Source organism: Sinocyclocheilus anshuiensis, unplaced genomic scaffold (genome assembly GCF_001515605.1).
Source record: "Sinocyclocheilus anshuiensis isolate Anshui unplaced genomic scaffold, SAMN03320099.WGS_v1.1 scaffold2169, whole genome shotgun sequence".
NCBI classification, from domain to species: Eukaryota; Metazoa; Chordata; class Actinopteri; order Cypriniformes; family Cyprinidae; genus Sinocyclocheilus; species Sinocyclocheilus anshuiensis.
The window spans coordinates 92,238-114,257 of NW_015552701.1; the positions used below are offsets into that span (position 1 = coordinate 92,238).

At 36.5% G+C, this 22,020-nt stretch overlaps 2 protein-coding genes across 3 annotated transcripts in view; one reads left to right on the forward strand and one right to left on the reverse strand.

Annotated features, from left to right (window-relative positions):
• tln2a (talin 2a) overlaps positions 1 to 575 on the reverse strand; it is a 48,651-nt gene extending 48,076 nt beyond the window's left edge. The window contains exons 1-2 of one of the 2 annotated variants that reach the window (XM_016459430.1): positions 488 to 575; positions 182 to 248 (exon numbers count right to left, since the gene is read on the reverse strand). The gene's annotated coding sequence lies outside the window, so the exon portion shown is untranslated. The remainder of the gene's footprint in view (positions 1 to 181; positions 249 to 487) is intronic. The other variant, XM_016459431.1, reaches the window with a different exon arrangement.
• A 12,855-nt stretch (positions 576 to 13,430) lies between these two features.
• LOC107667706 (vacuolar protein sorting-associated protein 13C-like) overlaps positions 13,431 to 22,020 on the forward strand; it is a 60,837-nt gene continuing 52,247 nt past the window's right edge. Inside the window, 5 exon segments of the mRNA XM_016459429.1 lie at positions 13,431 to 13,645; positions 15,540 to 15,583; positions 15,982 to 16,024; positions 17,433 to 17,528; positions 20,123 to 20,224. Of these exon segments, the coding sequence (XP_016314915.1) occupies positions 13,546 to 13,645; positions 15,540 to 15,583; positions 15,982 to 16,024; positions 17,433 to 17,528; positions 20,123 to 20,224 (385 nt within the window). The 5' untranslated portion in view covers positions 13,431 to 13,545.

A 22,020-nucleotide genomic window follows, 5' to 3' on the forward strand; every position in this document is an offset into this window, starting at 1 on the left:
CCTATATTTGTTTTTTTTGTTTTTTTACGTAACCATTTTTATTTCATCCATAGCCCCCTATGTCTCGTGAAAACGACAGCGAACACAAACCACCAAACACGAACATTTGCCTTAATGCAAATATCAGTCATCATCCGCCTTTCTGCATTTCAGAGACAAACGTTTAAGTAGTTAAACTTACCAATTACAATGCAGATACCCACAGTGTTTCCATCGATTAATGTGCGCGTGAATTAATTCTCCTGCAACTGGTGAAGCATGTGTATCATGTCAGATGCGATATAAGGACTCTATGCACGTCTCTGTCCAGCACACACTGCTTATTTCCACGCACCTCTAAATCCCAATCCATTCAAACACTGCATGTGAGATCGGTTTTGCCGTATTAATACATAACATAACACATTAAAACACACAGCGATCGCGAATATTTCTGTGCACAATTCGCCGAACACTGAAATCTGAGCACACGCACACTGGATCTTACCGGTGAGTTTGTTTACCGCGGTTTCATTGCGAGCTCGCAGCCGCTCGATGCACAGTAAACTACGGTCTTGTCCTGCCTCTTTGGAGTAAATCCAATCCCTTCTTGATTTACGGAATTTACCGAGCCCAGCCGATCACTAAAGGTGGGACTAGAGGAAATGCGTCATGCAGACCGGAATTCAGGGGAATGTAGTCCTGGTGAGTAGGCCTAGTCGGCATCTGCTGTGTATTAGTCAGTTTTTTAAATGGTAAATTTGTATTACAGTATTATACTTGAATATATAATACAATATTTATTCGCATAATTTACCATATAGCACACACACACAGACAGAGTTCTGTGTTTTATGAGGACCTAGTGACATAGGCTAGCGATTTGTGTACAAACTTTACATTCTATCCCCTAACCCTTAACACTTGGGCTACATAACATTTTCTGCATTTTTACATTTCAATCAATCAATCAGTCAAAATGATTTATAAACTGTTTTCCGCAATTAACAAATTTTTTTCAGATTTTACTTTTCTTTTTTTGGATATTTGGTCCCCATAAGGTACACTCTCAAAAAAAAAAAAAAAAAGGTACAAAAGTCACTGGGGCAGTACCTTTTCAAAAAGGTATACTTTTGTACCTTATTTACCCCTAAAAGATGCATACTAGTACCTTAAATATACAGTACCTAAAGAGTACAGTACATTTTCCAAAGGGTACTGCCCCAGTGACAGATTCAGTAGCCTACTTCTTTTTCTGAATACCTTAGGAACTTAACTTAGGAACCGTAGGTACTTAAGGAATACCTGCACCACAAACACAACACATTTTTATAGGCTAGATATAAACATTAGATTGGCAACTTAAAAATCATTCTGCTTATCATTTTATTTCTCAATAAATACTTTATTAGTTAAATTACAAGTACAAGTACAATTTTAATAACACACTTCCAGCATCACAGAGAAAAATAAGAACGATATCATTCTCTGTTTTTGATGTGCAGGTGTAAATCACCTTCCCAGTTTTAGGGGGATCTAGCCTCAAGCTTGACTGAAGTCATGGATTTTGTGGTCAGGCACCTGGAATGTATTATAGATGTGTTGACCCAACAAAGCTCAAACAGGGGTGAGTCCACAACAGCATTCCACAAATTCTAATGAGAACACCTCTCCTGTCCTAAAAAACTCCTCTCTATCACCCTCATGAAATATGTGGCTTTCACATTGTATTTTGACAATGTATTGCCATAAGCTTTGTAACCTTGTAAGCATTTCTAATTATATTCATTGCTACAAACTGTACTTTGATTTTCAGACCAATAAACCCCTTTAGCTTTTGTCTGTAAGTGCCTAAATGCTGCTCTCTATGGATTAAGGTGTGGTATTACAGCATGGTCAGGGTTTTTGTTTCTGTGTTTTATTTTGATGTTACCATGGGTTCAAGATGTGGCTCCTTTACCCTGTTATTCTACACCATTATGCGGGCAAAAAGTCTGAAATTATGACTAGGTAGAGAACAGGTCTATGGCCCCATTCACCATAGTATGATAATGACTTAATTTTGTATGATTATGACTTAATAGGTGTAGTAGAAATGATAAACAAACCAAAACAAATTTTCCTCATAGGGCAATAAAGTATATCCCATTCCATCCTAATGGAACTTGGTCACTGTTTTATAAGAAATGAGCTCATCAGGCGACTTCACCTTCCTGTACTTGACTTTGTTTAATGTATCTGTCAAAATGGTGGGGGAGAATAGGGTGGATTTGTTATTTGTCATTTAAAGCCCCACCCAGATACTTTTCTTTATAATATACATGTTGCTAAAAGTAACAACAACACACAAACAAAACAGTGGAGCAGAACAGAAAATGCACAGAAACATTACATATAAGCATGAGAATATTTTTCATTATAAAATAAATTTGTTTCATGCACTGCTTACAGCATCCCGCATTTTACCTTTTTTTTTTAACAATAGGAAGAGTTATTCAATTGTTTATTAATTTGATAATTAATTATTTACATCTATTATAGCAGCTTGTGGCTAGATTATATTTTGTCATTAAACATCTGTGCATGCAATATGGATACCGAGTCTGGAAGTCCGTCTACAGACAACATCACTTATGTTTTTCAGTATCTGATTACAGGCTTGAGATTCTAGACAACATGTTTGGGTTTAAAACTTTCAGCACAAAGACAAAAAGCCATGTAGTCAAACATCACAAAATCAACTTGCAACCAGAGTCTCTGGGGACCACGTGGACCAATCTCTCTGAAGAGCTTGGAAACTTGTCCCTGAAGGAAAACCACAACCACGGGACAAAGGAGAGAGTGTGATGGATGCATCTGAGGTGGGAAAATGCATTTGCAGTCACAGTCAGCCCCATCCAACTTTATTTCAGCTAACAAATTAATTGTGTCAATGTCAAAGTATTTCCTATTAATTCAACATGTATCAGCAAATGAAAATTGTTAATGATACATAGCTTTTTCCAGAGAATACGTATATTTACATTTTGGTAGGTTAAAGGGGTCATATGATGCAATTTCAATTTTTCCTTTCTCTTTGGAGTGTTACAAGCTCTTGGTGCATATAAGAAGATCTGTAAAGTTGCAAAGACGTCTCTCAAATCCAAAGAGATATTCTTTATAAAAGTTAAGAGTCAGCCACGCCTACCTAAAACGGCTCGTTCTAACACGTCCCCACATGTCCAAGTCAGGATGTGGGAAGATTTGCATAACGCCGCCTGAATGTTCACACAAAGAAAGAAGGCGTAACTTTTATTCTCGCTGTAGTATTGTTGTTGCCGCCGCCGCCATGTCGTAAAGACGCTGTGTGTTTCGTTGTGAAAGCGAAACTACTTTGTTTGGCCTTCCAAAAGAGGACGATATCCGCTTCATCATGCCTAGAACTGATCCGTGCTGGTCGCTGAGGAAATACATCAACTTCGCGCTGTGGATCGCCGGATTGGCTTTCACCGTGGACGAAGCGGAGTCCAGCCCGGGGTCGTCACATGTGGAATCCGGAGGAGAAACAATAATGTACAGTATGTGGAAAATAATGTGTTTTTTGAACCTTAAACACATTTCATTACACCAAATACACAAAACAATATTCTTTTTAGCAGCATCATATGACCCCTTTAAATTGTAGAATGTGGTTATCCTAAAGCGACAAATTAAAGTAAACAGTGATTTTATACCTTGCACATACATAAATAAACAAATCTTTTCAAGGCATCTCTCATTTGGTGAACAAATGAACATCAGACACCTCAGTACACTTTTATGTTCTTGTATCAATCATTCATGTTATAATGTGTTTCTATATATGGGCATGTATGTGCGTGTAGGAGGGGTTATGTGAGTGTTTTGTGCCTTGGGAATATTGTGTAGTCTCAGCGCTTCGTTTGTATATAAATTTTGTCTGGATTGTGTCAGATTTTGTATTTAAAAAAAATCGAATAAAAAAACATTTTTTCGACATTCCTGTGTGGGGCCAAATTGACCCACAAGGGAAGGATTTGTTACTTTTTTTTACACCCACATTAAGTCCTTGAATCCACTCTTGAATTTTTTTGTGTGTGATCCATGTTCAAGTGTGACATATATATACAGAGGCGTCATGCCCATTCAAACTGACACTTTGCACGTGCCCCCTCAGATTTTTGAGCCAAGTGGATTTTGAATGCAGCTTCCAAAAGACTATATTTGAAATTTTCTATATTTAATACAATCACACCAGCATGATTAAATCGTTCAGCACGTCATATCATCAGCTGCTAAAATTCAAATCTGCGTTCGCTGGCTGGCGCTGAGCCAGAGACAGAAGCGTTTTTACAGCGCTGCGCATTATAACCAATCACACACGATGTTGTTGAGCTTATGAGTGCAATGGCCAATCAGGGGCGTTCAGATGAGTCATCGCTAAAATGCCTGCGTTTTCTTCACTCGCTCGCTGTCTGACCTCTTTCTGGCAAATTGTCTCGTTAGAAACAACAAAGTGCAGATGTGTGTATAAATAAGTAAGATATTAAGTTCACAGTGTAAACAGCTTCAGTGATTTTAATGGGAGTTTTTGAGAGTGCTTGAACTCTAGACTGTCAGTGAAAATGTTCTTTGATAATGTAAATTTTCTTTGCTCTCTTTCTGTACAATGAAAGTGTTAATGATAAGTAGCCAAACTTACAATGTTTTTATTCACATTAACTTTCAATGTTAAATTCACATTAAATATAAAGTCAGTCGTATTAAAAATGTTATAGCATGTCACCCATATCTGTTACTTAAGGGGGTCATATGATGTTGCTAAAAAGAACATTATGTTGTGTATTTGGTGTAATGAAATATGTTTATGCGTTTTAAGGTTCAAAAAACACATTATTTTCCACATACTGTACATTATTGTTTCTCCTCTATGCCCCGCGGATTTGAGAATTTAGTCTTTGCAACTTTACAGATCTTCTTTATGCACCAAGAGCTTGTAACACTCCAAAGAGAAAGGAAAAATTGAAATCGTATCATATGACCCCTTTAAGTGTTTTTACAACGTTTTGTCGCACTGTTTAATGATTGAAATATTATCGCGGGTGCTTAATATGGATTGCAAATGGCCAAACTTGCATTTTGTTCACATACCTTTGTTTTATTCTTTTGAGAGGTGATCTAAATATTTGCGGATATTTGCTAATTTAAGACGGAAAATTGACAGGCTTGTCCTGCAGTTCTATGGATGTTTTGCCCTCCAGGTCTTCGAGCCGGTCACGTGACTGAAAGCTATGTGGCTGCTGTGTGACGACCCCCCCAAAAATAATGAGTGCATGACGCCCCTGTATATACTGTATATTCTTTTCTCCTTTTTTAACTGAAAAGACAAAAAACGCCTTTCAGACTCATCTTCTTCATGGGGAGGTATTAATTTGGAAGACCTATGCAGAAACGGAGAAGACAGAAAGCGTCAAAGGTAAACAAAGTGGTATGACTGTGTTGGTTTTTACCTTAAATCAAACATTACTGCGGTTATAATTTGCACAGCATTTGTTGTTTCTTAAACTTTTCTTACAAACCCCATAGCCCCATCAGTAATAACCCTAAACTTACCGCCAGTTTCACAGACAAGGCTTAAGGCTAGTCCCAGACTAAAATGCATTTTAGAGCTGTCTCACCTGAAAATATTTTGCTCTGACATATCTTAAAATATGTCAGTGCCATTGTTCTGTCTCAAGATGCACACCTGAAACATTTTCTTCTAAGGCATTTTTATAAAAGCAGCTTAAATATCTTAATTTAACTAAGGCCTAGTACTGGCTTAAGCTAAACCCCGTCTGTGAAACCAGGCCATAGTCTCTTAATAATTCCCAAGATTTAACAAGTTAAAAGTCAAAATCTTATGATAGTGAACAAGTGTACTGTATAAAATCCTTCTGCTTTTACTCCAACCACTGTCTTTGGCCATTGCCTCAACTCCTGTATAGTCTTTCTATTTGACACTATCATGATATTAGTAATTCAGTAAATGTGTCTCCGCACCTCATAATATACATCTGTGCAAGCTTTCTAGTTTGACTTGTCACATGACATATCACATATCTGATTGTCATAATCCAATCAGTTGCACAGCTGATAACAATTTTTTAATGAATTCATATGAATATAGCTTGCTATTAAAGACTTACTTTTTTATAATGGAAATGCCCACATCTCAGTAAACCTATTACATAAATGCATTTTAATTATGCAACACTCTTAACAGAAAGGAATCCTACCGTTATGTAAAAACTGACCGCTTACACATGTACTAAAAGTTCCTTCCTTTCTGTCTTGCAAGATTACTTGTAGGATACTTAGTCCTTCTATTTCAGCTCTCTACAATGTCAAACTCAGTGGGTCTTTTACGAGCCAACAACAAAAACTAAACGAGATACTAGTGATACTAGTCTCAATGAATCTTGCTATGATCAGTCCTTCCCAGGAACAGTTTCTAGAATATTTGTATCAGTATTTACTCATCAAATGCTCTGTCCTAAATCTAATGGTATATGAACTGAATTATAACTGTCTTAATTTATGTTTCAAGAACAATAGTAACTAGAGTAAGTAGAGATTTTCTTGTTTAACAACGGAGAATGAAGATAATCTTATGAACATGAAGTGTACTCAAATGTGCTATTTTGGGACACCATGAATATGAACTAAAAATGTGCTTTTAACATACTATCTCTGTATTAAACATTTATTTAGTTACTACTTGTAGTACACCTGAACCCATCTTTCATACACTAGTAGGTGCAAGTGTACTACAAGTGGTAACTAAATACATTTTTAATACAGATATAGTATGTTAAAAACACATTTTAGTTCATATTCATGGTGTCCCAAAATAGCACATTTGAGTACGATTAGATGTTAAGATTATCTCAAGAAGTACTAAAGAATAATTTTGAATACTTTCAATACAAAATTAGTGCTTGAAAATAGATCACTTTAAGTACATTATGGAAGTGCTCTTTTTCACCTGGGAAACACTATCATGTTGCTCAGAGACGCAAAACAGTGCCGTGGCTGTGTTTGGAATTATTTCTGTTGGCGAAATAGAACAAAAACAGGCAATATGGTGTCTAAAACGTTAATATTAACTTCTTGTTTATTGAACTGTTGTATAAAATCACATTTGTAATCATGCAGATTTTGGAGCAAAAAAAGGCGCTCGATCTTCGTGTGATATATATGAAATGATATAAATATATAAATTTTCTGCCCCCATATTTTGAATTTTCTGATCATTCTTCATGCATTTTAATACTGAATCATGCGGTGAACGAACGCACACGTCAGTAGTCTAACCCAGTGTTTCCCAACATTTCTTTTAGTCGCGGCACCCTTTGGAAATTTTAACAAATTTGTGGCACACTACAAAATTAATTTTGTCACAATATTTGAATTTCTAACTTCGATATGATACTTTGAAAAGTATAGATATTCGGTACAGCAGGGAAGAACTGCAGAATATACTGTCATACAGATATTTTTAATATTATAAAAAAAATTTGTCCATCAATGGTGGCAATCAGTAGGTTAATTTCTAATGAAGAGACCAATTTATATGACAGATTTTAATGTAGGCTTTTATTCATATGTAAACATTGTGAGATAGCTAGTTATAATGGTAATTAAACAAAGTTTTGCTCACTCAGTGTATTTTTGATTTTACAGCTGGGTAATTTTGTTGCAGTAGCATGAGATAGCTTGATTTCAAACTTTGAATTGAATAAAAAATGACAAGGAGGCTAAGCAGTTAATAATAAAATAAGAACAAATAACAAAATTATCAATGATGGCACAAATAAAAAATAACGATAGGCCAACAAATGAAATAAATTGCTTTTTAGTTCTAAAAAAAGGTTGGGAGACACTGGTCTAACCTACTAGACTTCTTTACGTAGGCCTAATGTATGCGTGCACTCGGTAGGTGCGTTTTGTTTGATTCTTGCAATATACTCGATAATGTCAAATCGCACATCGTTAAAACAACAATTACGATATTATCGCAAACGATATATATCACACACCCCCATATAACAAAGGCTATATCACAAATAAAGGCAGTTATTATTGTTTTTGGTATTGACATTACTTGTCCGATTGGGCAAGCAACTTTCTCTTTCACTTGCCCGTCCAAAACATTCACTTGTCCCGGACAAGCGTTAATGTCGAGCCCTGTAAAATGGTTGAATTCTAACAATTTCAGTACCTGCATTTTACATATGTATACAGTAAAAAACTTAAAGTGTCAATTTTAACACTACTAAAGATCATATATGGTCCCAATCTATCTAGTGTTAAAAGTACACCATTTGTAGTGTATAATTTTTATTGTTAATATAGCACCTTACAGTGTAGAAAAATTACACTCAGAGTGTAAAGTGTTACACTTGCTATTGTTGTTCAAATTTTACACTGTCTATGGGGTATTTAACACCCCTGGTTTTGTTTTAATCCTTTAAATATTATTAATAAAGTATTCTTTTCAGTGCAAAATAAAAAAACATGCTATTGTATGGTGTTAATGTACAAGATTAGACATAAAATCAAGAGTCTTAGATGTATAAATTCCAACGTTTATTTAACAAATGGGCAAAGTGGCAACTTTAAAGCATATACCAGATGTGTAGAGGTTAGTTAGTCAGTTACATTCATTAAGTGTTGCACAGAAACATATAATAGTTAATAAAACACATAAAATCATCAAATTTACCTAGACATGAACAAATATGACAGGTAGAACTAGATATAACATCAAGAGTAGAGTCATAGATGTATAAATTCCAACGTTTATTTAACAAATGGGCAAAGTGGCAACTTTAAAGCATATACCAGATGTGTAGAGGTTAGTTAGTCAGTTACATTCATTAAGTGTTGCACAGAAACATATAATAGTTAATAAAACACATAAAATCATCAAATTTACCTAGACATGAACAAATATGACAGGTAGATTTGAACAAGATTGCAGCAAGATACTTGTCGACAGTTGTGTAGCATCCATGAATGATGTTCCTCTTTGTCCCATCAGCGAGTAGGTATGGTTGTGTGGTCTCTTCTATGCAATCAAGGTATTCTTCTTGTTAGTGCCTGCAGATCAAAGACAAAAATAACACTCAAGGTCAGCTCTCCAATTGGTCTTATTTATATTAGTCTTTCTTATACAACCCATTTGGCAATATATACAAACTGATGCAATATCGCTGTCCCATTCTAAATAACAGATATGACAACTTCAGCAAAAAAATGCATGAACACAGAATATAGATAATGCATGAATATAGATAATCTTATTCTGACATATAATCTAACCTTAAACATCGGTTTCATCCTCCTTTACAGCTGATTCCGAGGTCAATCAGGTCCTTGAAGGTCTTGGGAGAAGCCAGGAACTTGGCTTCTTGAGGGAAAAAAAAAACAATTAATGACAATATCTCTCTCAGGAACCATTCTGCTAAGTTGATTGTGTAGTCACACAGTGGCTCTGTCCACACCTGGCATTAGCATGCATCTTGGGTGATGCACACGTGAACAGACACAAGACACATATGGCCACATTCTTTTATTGCAGGGTTAGTTCAAAAATGAAAATTCCATCATTGTTTACTCAGCCAAGACTTTCGTTATCTTTGAAACACAATTGAAGATATTTTAATAGAATATAAGATTTCTGTCCCTTGATTGACGGTCCACGCAACTACCTCTTTGATACTTCATCAACTTCATAAAGAGATCTAATCCATAAAGAAAACTAGTCCATACGTATTAAGTGGTTTAGTCCAAATTTTCTGTTTATGTTCCCTGATCAATGTTTAACTGAAAAAAAAAATTAAATCTGTTCATTGTATAAAGCGATCAAGTCTCTTCAGAAAATTTGGACTAAACCGCTCGATTCATTTGGATTAGTTTTATGATCTCTTTATGAACTTCTTGAAGCGTCAAAGTGGTAGTTGTGTAGACTGTCGGTGGAAGGACAGAAATCTCTCAGGTTTCATTTAAAATATCTTCATTTGTGTTTTGAAAATGAATGAAAGTCTTGCAGGTTTGGAGTGACAGAGAGTGAGAAATGATGACAATTTTTACCCCCTGCTGGCTGGAGTAAAACTAAATGCAGCAGCAGAGAAGCTTTTTTCAAAGAGTCTACCATCCACATATGGACCAGGCTCTGGCCTGCTTAGCTTTATTGAGTAACCAGACTCGGGGTACTGCATGCAAAAGGTGCATTTGAACTCCGTGTGTTGATAAAGCTGTTCTAATAGAGGGGTAGCGCATCCTGACAAGCTCAATGCGGCCATCAGGATGCGCTACCAGCTTAAACAATGAGGTCAAATTCATGATTAAGGTGGGGAACTAATGACAACAGAATGTCAGGAGGCCAGTTTAATGCCTCATCAGAGGGACATTACTTTTTAAAGGGGCCGGTTTAATGCTTCATCAAAAGGTCACTTCTTTATGCAGTCTGAAGTCTGCATCGTTAAAATAGGACTTTTGCACCCATACATGTCGGCGAATGAGCACCCCCCTGCTGGCCGGAATAAAACTAAATCCAGCAGCAGACTAGCTTTTCTCAAAGGGTCTACCATCCACATAAGGACCAAGTTCTGGTCTGCTTAGCTTTAGTGACGAACAATACACTGGCTACTGCACGCAACAGACTCACTCGTTTTTGGTATCTTAATAAAGCTGCTCCAATAACAGGGTAGCGCATCCTGACATGCTCAATACGGCCATCAGGATGCGCTACCATCTTAAACAATGAGGTCAAATTCATGATTAAGGTGGGGTAATAATGACAACACAATGTCAGGAGGCCAGTTTAATGCCTCATCTGAAGGACGCTCCTTTTTAAAGGGGCGGGTTTAAACACTTCATCAAAAAGTCGCTTCTTTTTGCAGTCTGAAGTCTTCATCGTTATAATAGGACTTTTGCACCCATACATGTCAGCGAATGAGCGCCCCTTGCTGGCTGGAATAAAACTAAATCCAACAGAAGACTAGCTTTTCTCAAAGCTTCTACCATCCACATAGGGACCAAGCTCTGGCCTGCTTAGCTTTAGTGAAGAACCATACACTAGCTACTTCACGCAACAAACACACTCTCGTTTGGTACCTTAATAAAGCTGCTCCAGTAGCGGGGTAGCGCATCCTGACAAGCTCAATATGGCCGTCAGAATGTGCTACCATCTTAAACAATGAGGTCAAATTCATGATTAATGTGGAGAACTAATGACAACAGAGGCCCTGTTTACACTTGGTATTAAGATGCGTTTTGGTCAACAAGCGGACAAAGCTAAATACAAGTGTAAATGGGGTGTATGGTTTCTCACTAAAGCTAAGCAGTCCAGAGCCTGGTCCCTATGTGGATGGTAGACCCTTTGAAAAAAAGCTTCTCTGCTGTTGCATTTAGTTTTATTCCAGCCAGCAGGGGGCACTCATTCCCTGACATGTATGGGTGCAAAAGTCCTATAATAACGATTCAGACTTCAGACTGCAAAAAGAAGCGACCTTTTGATGAAGCGTTAATCCGGCCCCTTTAAAAAGGAGTGTCCTTCAGATGAGGCATTAAACTGGCCTCATGACATTCTTTTGTCATTAGTTCCCCACCTTCATCATGAACTTGACCTCATTGTTTACAGTTTATTGCTTACACAGTAAAATGAAAAATAACACACAGTTAGTGAAACCTGACACTCAAAGAGCAAAACCTCAGCCCAAATCTGCACAACTATAAGCACATTCTCAGCCTCACACTTTTTGCAAAACACTACACATTGTTTTGCAAGACACTAAACACACTTCTCTACATTAGACACAGAAATCTAACATAATGTCACTTCTTTGCCATTTTAAGGCGCTGCTTTCCAAAATGCTACACATATGAACCTATTGATCAAACTCGGCCATCAGGTGTTCAGATACTGAGGTGCTTAACTGTAAACTCAACAATCAAGGTGTAAGCACTATAAAAAGGTAACAGGTGAATTTTTGTCTTCAACAAAAATGAAAGGCAGTGGTGCAGGAAGAGGAAGAGGAAGAGGAATAGGAGAAACATCTTTGGCCACAGAGCTATTTTGAATGTCCCGGGTCGACGTGGTGGTAACATCACAATATATGCAGCAATCACGTAGAAGGGGTCCTCCACTGGCATGCCAAAATAGGTCCTTACAACACCGACCACATACTCACATTTTTGGACAGACTAAGTATTGTACAGACTGGGTATCTGGTTCCATTATTCCAGTACCTCCCACAACACTCTCCTTTCCTTTCCTTTTTCCCTTTTGCATGGCAGTGGAAGGTTTATGATCTCCGACCCTATGTTATACCCCTCAGTCAAGCTATGGAGGAGGCCTGTGACCTACAGTTTTTTACAATCATTTTAGCACTAATAACAGAAACTTTGTGTCATTTTTCAAAACTCTAGACACATAATTCACAACCGATGATCAAAATGCATTTCATATTTTTGTATGAGGCAGGTTTTAACCTGGCCATGACATGGAGGAGAGGTTGAGAGCCCCAGCGGTTGAGAGTGGCCCAGAACAATGTTCGCTGGGCGGCCTGACCACCCCCAACTGAATGTGATTTTAAGGGGACCCCATAGCAAAATCAGTGCAATGGGCCCAGAATTCCTAGCAACCGAGTGCAATCATGGTTTCACGCCCATCCACAGTTTATCACCTTGTATTTACCCCCACAATACCCTTTCCTTACTGTAACCTGACTGAATAATTTTTCTCCACATGGAGTTGGAAGGTTCACAGGCACCCTCACAAACAAGTTACTCTTCTCCAGGCCATAGATGACTTTGCATCTAAAGTAAAAAAAAACCCTGTTGTGAGTTGATTATTTCATCAATAATTTTCAATGTTTGTTTAATGTTTCCAGTGTCTGTACTTTTCTCTCTAGTCTATTATAATTATCTATGAATGTGTAGAACCATAATGAAAGCTGTTTCATGTGTTTTGAACAACTATATTTAATGATTGTACTAAAACTACAGAGTGAAAGTATGGGTATCTTGTGTGTGGGTGATCTAAAGTAATGTTCCTATCATATTTCATAATAAATGAGTTTTTTGAACCAATGCTTCTGCAAATGCAAGGCTTCTTTAGATATGAATGCAATATGCAACGTTTTGAACATTGGACAGCCTTACAAATAATGACTGTTTTGAGTTTTGTGTCTAGAGTTTTGAAAAATGACATGAAGGTTCTGTTATTTGCGCAAACACGATTGTAAAAAACTGTAATAGATGAGCCATTAAACTGGCCTCCTGACATTCTGTTGTAATTAATTCCCCACCTTAATCATGAATTCATTGTTTAACTAGCCGTCCTGCTTATAATACAGTAATCGCAGCGACCCCTGATCCAGACAGTGTGAGTGGATCAACGAACGAGTCGATCTCGCTGTATACGCTTGTCATCCAGGGAGGGAAGTAACCTTATCGAATGCGTATTGTGGCATTTTAGCGCCTTATCTGCGACAAGGTCGCTGTCGTTCTCGACTCACCATGGTGTTCGAGACTTTAGTCAGTGATCTCTTGAACAGGTTCATAGGAGATTATGTGGAAAACTTGGATAAGTCGCAGCTCAAGATTGGCATATGGGGAGGTACGCGTTTATTCGTCAAAACTGTCTGTCTACATTAGTTCAATGAAACGCTTGTTTTCTGCTCTGGATCGTTGTCTGCTGCAAAACGTTCTGTATGGATATGCAGTGCAAGTTAGATGTAAATTTACTGCAGTCTCCATTAATGTCTCTCGTGCTGGATTGGTTTCTGTTCTGTAAGACTGGCGGCAGTCTGTCAAGTTGCTTGCCCAAGGAGTCGTTCGGAGGCAATGAAAACATTATTTTTACCGTTTAACGTTACTTTCATTATTTTTAGGGTTTCCGCCTTTATTGTGTAAAAGGATTTCAGTCATCATCACTATATTTCCGTTTACATAAATATTACATGAGACAGTTGTCTTATAGATAAGACACAGAAAATGGTTCCCAATAATTAGCTGAGCATATGAATGGACAGTCAGTATTGCAAACACTGCTGTTTGTTCTGCTTTGTTGAATTTGTGCAAGTAAAGCTCAATGTGAGGTGGACCATACCTTCCTTCATAGATAATGATAATGATAATGATAAGTTTAATCATGTCATTAATTTTCCTAAAAAAAAATGGAAGTGCTGAACTTACTCTGTCATACATTCAAAATGTCTTGGAAAAGTTAAATTCCACATATATGTTTGGAAAAATCTGGGGCACTATATTACTACAGATTTATCTTGATGGCCCCTATGACCCATATCCCCCTATTACTCCTATCATCACTAATGACATTTTAGAGTTAAAGTATGTAAACCGTTTACATTGTATAAACTGTTTACATTACAAAATTATTGGTCATACACAAACACTGATGGGAACATGACCCTTTCATTTTCTTTGTGGTCATGTGGTGTATTTTTAATGTTTGCAGGTTTATATGCAAATATGTGTGTTCGCTCAGTTAATGTTAGTATAAGTATAGGCTTTGAAAGGAGTCATATCTGTTGTGTCGTTATAGTCACTTTACAGGATGTGTCAAGGCCGGAACAACTCCAACTAGATTCTTTCAGATAAATTCCAAGGATAGTTTGAAACCATGTTCATTAGAATCATAAGAAACATATGGCATGAAAACAAAAATTTACCTCATCTGTTTTTGAAATGCATGTCATAGATCCTACTGTGAACAAATCATCAATTTATATGTTTCATATTTCATTTTTTTTCACCTCATAATTTTTAATCAAAATCTCATAACTTGTCAGTGGATCTTACGGTGAAAATGGCAGGCTTTTCTCTACTAATGTATGCAGGACTGCTTAAACCCCGCCTCTGCAAGCGCACATTCATCTGCCTCAGTTTTAAGTCCACATCTCAAAATTCAACCAACAGCCGATGCATAGAACCAAGTCCCTGCCTTCAATTTTATTTTTTGATAATCTGTAAGACTTGGATTTATGCCATAATACAGATATGTCACCACTTTCATTGCAAAAATGGTCAGCTGTTGTTTAAAATGAGAGAAGGAGAGGAGTAAAGTGTTTTTGTAAATTGAACAGTCAGCTTTCATAGGTGTGACAGACTCCATAGGGGTTTAGACCTAAAATCCTTGGCCAGATCAGCATGGGTGCCCTGTTATTCTGTCAGCATGCAGTTTGATATGGTGACGTCTTTATCCCAGCAGCAGATAGGCTGCTCTGGTTGACATTTATTTCTTTTCTGTGATGCCAATCCAATTATTGTCAGTGTCAAAAGTGGCCAGTCATATCAGGATGCAATTGTTTATGCATTTCATAGTAGCATTTCTTATCTGTGATGCTTTCAAAGTTTCAGATGTTTATATGGATGGCTTTGAGAAAGAAACTACATAATACATGTACAATCTGCAATATACATTATGTAGCATGGATGAAATAAAATGTACAATACAGTCATTTTTATCTTTTCTTTACATTTTGTTTTAGGAAATGTGGTGTTGGAAAATCTGAGAGTGAAAGAAAATTCTTTGGTAAGTATGTTTTGGAAATTATTAAGTTTAATTGCATTTTATCTATTATTTTAATATAGATTTGTATTGTTATTAACATGATGCCATGCCACAAAATGTAGAATATAGTAAAAAAAAAAAATATATATATATCACAAAACACACACTAAAATTATTTATCTTGATAAGAGAAAGTCTGTGTCTGTGTCCGTGTATGTAACACTGTGGTTAGTGGTAGACACTAAAGCATGTGCTGAATCAAGAGTGTGCTAAAACAATGAGATTTGCTGATGTTACCACAACTAAATTGTTATAAATAGAGTTTTAGTATGTATGTGTGCACAAAATGGGATTTCTAATATTGAATTCTTGAAATCTGCATTTCAAACCCATTTTACCAATTTATTCTTATTCTTTAGAGCGAGTTCGATGTCCCTTTCAAAGTGAAGGCTGGTCAGATTGGTGAGCATCCAATTTTCACTTTATCAGGAAAGTTATGCTGCAGGGAGCTGTAGCATGTGTACTGTCATGAAAAGGTGTGAAATGTGTAGTTTTCTAATATTCTGGCTTGTGTGTTGGTAACTTGTAACCAAGGAGACTGAAGTAGAAAAAAGTTTCAGTGTTCAGTTTGATGAATTGCACTTCCTATTTTGTGCTGCTCTAGAGAGATTATGCTGACTGATTGAACTTTGCAATAACAGTCAAATAAAAGTGATTTTTTTTTCACTGCCTGATGTTTGTTTGGAGAGATCACACTCCAAATGTAATAAAGACAGCTGAGCAGTAGTAAAGCTTGTTGTAATATGAATTTTAAAACAGTAAATTGTAAAGTTTTCACAGTTTTTCCTCAATAGATTTGAGGTTGTGTTTAAGCCAGGGGTGTCAAAACTCGGTCCTGGAGGGCCAGTGTCCTGCAGAGTTTAGCTCCAACTTGCCTCAACACACCTGCCTGGAAGTTTCTAGTATGACTAGTAAGAGCTTGATTAGCTGGTTCAGGTGTGTCTAATTGGGGTTGGAGCTAAACTCTTCAGGACACCGGCCCTCCAGGACCGAGTTTGGGCACCCCTGGTTTAAGCAATGTTTCAACAAATATTTCTATTAATGAACAATCACAAAAGAGCTGGAGGTTAAAAATACCATAAGATTAGGCAGGGTGTGGAAGCAATATGACACTGTTATGAAACTTTTTAGGCCTCTTGGACTAGTTAAAATGACTTTGTAAGAATAATCCATTTCAGTAATGTTGTATAAAAGTTGTACTGTTTCAGTAATTCAGCAAACATCACAGCACAGAAGTTTTGCCAATAAATAGGAGCTTGTTGAAATCAGTTCATGTTATCACATGATCCAGTCAGATGACTTAAAACATCTACTAGACAGTGTGCCAAGATGTCAAGCAGTAAAAAGTAATTGGTCAACAAGGACGGCATGCTAGTCTGAGTAGCACTGTGAAATTCCTTCCATATTTTCTACTTTTTACAAAATCTTAATTTAAAAAAGATCAGTTTTTTTGCTTTATTAAATGTGCTTGATCAAAAGATATTTAGCCAAAAGTTACCCAATAAACCTTGATCTGTAATGCAACAAATTCCATTTTTCACATTTTATCCACGGGTTTCAAGTTTTGCCCTCATTCTTCAACAAAACTACTTTTCCAACAAGTCTGTCTAGCAAGTCATTTTTAACAAGTCTGGCTCGGCATCTGCCTATTCACCATGTTTGTATTGTACTTTACTAATGTGTGTCTTACTTGTAACTGAGACACATGGAATAGCATAATGCTAATGATTTCCGAAGATCTACATTTGTGTAATTCAAGTGCTTTTATCTTTCATATAGTCACACTGAATTGAAAATGTCTGCTTTTAAGGTAAACTGACTCTGAAGATCCCTTGGAAAAACCTGTACAATGAGGCAGTGGTGGCTACATTAGATGGATTATACCTTCTGGTGGTTCCAGGTGCAAGTGAGTGCTTATAGTTTTTTTGTTTTACTTATTATGTTCCCTTAATGCAACATGTTTCTTAATGTGGAAGTTGTTTTTATATCTAGCTTGAAGCACCATGCTATTTATTTCATGTCACTTTACTACAGTAATTTGTCTACAAAATGCTTTCATTTATTGTTATAACATCTCCTCTTAGAAATTAATTGCATGATTTATTTATAAGCTAGATGGATTCCTGCCTCTTAACTGAGTGGTGTGTTGTGTCTTGCATTATACAACATTTCATTAAACAAAGAAAATGTAATTGTCAGACACAAAATAATGTATACTTATTATAATACATAATATACGATTTTGATAATTTGTAATAAATAATGCTTTTATTAATTACTGTAATAAAAAGCCGTCAGTGACACTTGCATCATTATTATGTTAGACCCATTTGAAAGCTATGTGAGGATGTTATTTTTTTGCCAAGTGTAGCAGCAATTACAAATATATTGAATAACTAAATTTCTTTGATACAGTATATATTTTCAGTATTACTTGGGCTGCTTCAGCTGACATTGTCTTTTACGTGTTGCAGCTGAGTCTAAGTTATTTTCCTCACCTTACAATGGTAAGCCAGGTGTAGAAGGTGGGTAGCAGGGTGGTGGCTTGGGACCCGGACCGTTAAGCTGCTCTTGTGTGTATCTGAATCTTTGATAATTATGGCAAACGTTATATGTACCTTTGGTTACAGTGTTTAATCATACAAATACAAGTGTTTATTTGGAGAGCCGTTGATAGCATGTATTGACAGTGTATCAATCAAGACTTTTGAGAGTGTTTGTTCAAATTTGGTATTGATCTTGGTAACTTTTTTCCATTCTTTTGGGATCTGCTTTATCTTGTAGACCGATCAATTCTGTATAATGCATGTTCTGTAAGTAAAATGCTGTAAAATGATTTTATTTTTTTAAGCATGAAAGTCTGCTACTTTCTGTCTGTCTCTTGCAATGAAGACAGTCAGCTTCTACCTGCCAATGAAAAGTTGTTGCTGTTTTGAGATATACACAAGCCTTTATCTTTCAACATTGCTGAAAGATGTGCTGTAAAGATGGATTGCCTCAGAATCATTGAATATGCCCAGTATAGTGCAATGTCCTGTAAATTCACTAATATTATCCATAACACCATAAATAGGTGCATAATCTTGAAATATTTATATTCTGACGTAACATGAGTCTTCATACTTTCTCATGTTTTTATTCTTTACTACTACTATTATTATTATGTCTCTTGTTGTATTTATATGTGTATTTATATGTGTGCACTCAAAGCTTCAATACCAAGAAAAACTTCTTCTGTGTGCTTGCACACTTGCCAATAAAGCTCTTTCTGATTCTAATGAATAGACTGTATATCTTAATGAATTAAATTGCCTCAGGAACTCCAAAGACCCTTTTGGTCTCTATAGACCAAAAATAACAAGTGGCATTTTCTTTATATGACATTGTTTGTTTGATCTTCATACCTGTCTATTTTATTACTCTGGTGAAGAGAGATAAACAGTGGCAGCATATACAATAGTAGGCATTAAAGGGTTAGTTCACCCAAAAATGAAAATTAGACTACGTTTTACTCACCCCCGAGGCATCCTAGGTGTATATGACTTTCTTCTTTCAGACGAATCCAGTCGGAGTTATATAAAAAATGGTCTTTGATCTTTCAAGCTGTTTAATGCCACTCAGCAGGTGTTGCATTGCTTCAGTCCAAAAGAACTTAAATAAAAATCACCCATCCATAAAAAAAAGTGTCTCACACGGCTCCGGGGGGTGAACAAAGGCCTTCTGTAGTGAATCGATGCGTTTTTGTAAGAAAAATATCCATATTCAAAATGTAATAATCACTTTAATCTAGCTTGCGCTCACTGTTGTAAACAGAAGCAGTTCCGGGGGAATGACGTATGATGTCGGCTTTGCGCATGCGCCGCTCAGAAGTGACGCACACGGAAACACAGCGGAGAGATCAAAACAAAACAACGGTCAAGGATTAGAAGTACAAAACGAGGATTTGTAAAGAATGTCGGAGGATTTTGATATAAGCCAAGAGGAGACTGGTTTTCCTTTGCTAAAGTAAGGAAACTTTGCTTCCTTTGATCCTGTAAACAAACGTTGGTTTTCACGAGACGCACCGGCAAATGCGCAACGCTGACCTCATACCTCATCAGCCCGGAGCTGCTTCCGTGTACAACTGCTTGTTTCTCACATGGATTGGTCTGAACCGCTCCTTCCTGATAGCACTTCACTAGTGGATTCCAAATCAGAGGACAAAGCCACAATGAAAATCTTAAGTCTGCTCGAATGAGCAGCATTAGACTGTAGCTACTTATAAGCCACAGTTCAAACCGTGGGAGATGGTCATTGTAAATTACTTTTCTGTTATTACATGGTTGACTGAGCTCCCAGTGTTTGGTTTTCCACTGTACATTTATGGGTACAAACACAATGTTAGGTGGCAGTAGTGACAACAGATTAGTAATAAATTAAAGACTTCTGAGGTGTTAATGATATAAATGGTATCTTTGATGTTTGTTTACCTCTAACTGCGTGTGTATTGTGTGTTTAAAGCAATTAAATATGATCCAGTTAAAGAAGAGCGTTACCAGCAGGAGGCCAAACAGAAGGAGCTTCAGCGCATTGAGGAAACCCTGCAGCTGGTTGCACGCAGAGGTGAGGAACCCCTTGTCTGTTTGTATGCGAAGGACGTAATACTTTCTTGACCTAGTACATAGTCAACTTTTGCATTAAAATTGTCCCGTTCTCATTTTATGCTCTCTGTACAATTCATATGCAGTTATTGAAAGTATAACTATTAATGGGTGTTCATCATTTCATTTAATCCCATCCAATCATACCATAATCAGTCTGTTTCAACTTCATTCATTATTCATTCCTCCATTTATTTGAGTTTGCACATTAAATCTGCATTGTATCAGTTTATTGCCTCAGCCGATGTTGTTTTTGCCTGTTTTAAGATTTAGATAATCTTCTAGCACTAACTTAAAAGGATAACAATGTAATATGGCAAACACTTTAAACCTTTAAGAGCACTTTCTCTTTAACAGGACATATGAAGTGAGTTGCATGTAACAATATTAAAGCTCTGTGGAAACCGCATCCCAGAAGTCCCTATTATTAGGAGCTCTTCTTCCTAATTGAAACTATGTTTTTTCTATAGCAGATTCCATAATAAATATTCCGTCTTTTATACTTAACACTATATTGTTATGATGTTCAAATAAAACTATAACAGTACTATTCAAAATTTCTTTGGAAAGAAATTAATACTTTTATTCATCAGCAAGGATACATTAAATTGATCTAAAGTGACTGTAAGGACATTTGTAATGTTACAAAAAAAAATGTTTTTTTAAATAAATGCTGTTCTTTTGAACTTTCGATTAATTGAATAATTCATAATTTCATAATAAATAATTCTTTCTTAAATCCCAAATCAGCATATTAGCATGATATCTGAAGGATGATGTGACACTTAAGACTGGAGTAATGCCATCAACTTTGCCATCAGTAATTAATTACATTTTTAAATATATTAAAATAGAAAACAGCTGTCCTAATTGTAATATTTCACAATAATGCTGTTTTTACAAATTTTTTTAATAGATTTATTATATCACCCATTTATCTGTCATTGGCCTCAGTATAAAAATTATTTCAGAACATCAGTTTAAATATTAGTTCATCCCTACATTAATTCCTATATTTATTCATATATCAACTAGGGGTGCGCCGATCTGATATTCAGGATCGGTATCGCTCCGATACTGGCATTTTCTGCTGGATCGGGGTGTCGGTCAGACGAGACCGATCCAAATCCGATATAGTGCGTATACTATTCTGTGTTATTATTAAGCCCCACGAAAGCCACATAAACATTATAAAGCACAATAAAGTTTTCGTGCGCTATATTCCAATTGTTCTGAAGCCGTTCCATAGTTTAATGTGAGGTACAGATGAATATTTAGGTCAAGTTGACGTAAACTCTTCTCTCCGCTGCGTCTGTCTCTGTCATCCTCCATTCAGCATTCAGACTGCGTGTCGCGTTCAGTTATGACAGTCAAGACGATGAAACTCTCTCCAGATGATTAAATGTTCCTAATGTGATTAAACTCTCTCCAAGATGATTAAATGTTCCTAATGTTATACTTGATATGTAAATTAAAGATAAATGGTTTCGCATAAAATGAATATCTTGGAGTTTCGTGCTGTTTCTAAATCGTGTAAATTTCTACTGGATATCTGGTTAGATCACAAGACTGGAGTAGAGAGCACTATGAATTGTTCGTCACGAGCACAGTAACTGAGATTTAAAACCGTTAAAAGAAAATGCTCAATAAACTATCACACAAATTTAATACACTACGCATCAATATCTCTTCACTTTGTGCTTTGAACTTCTCTATGCGGAGTGCTGCGCGTTGTGACGCCGTGTTGCTTCAAGCGCA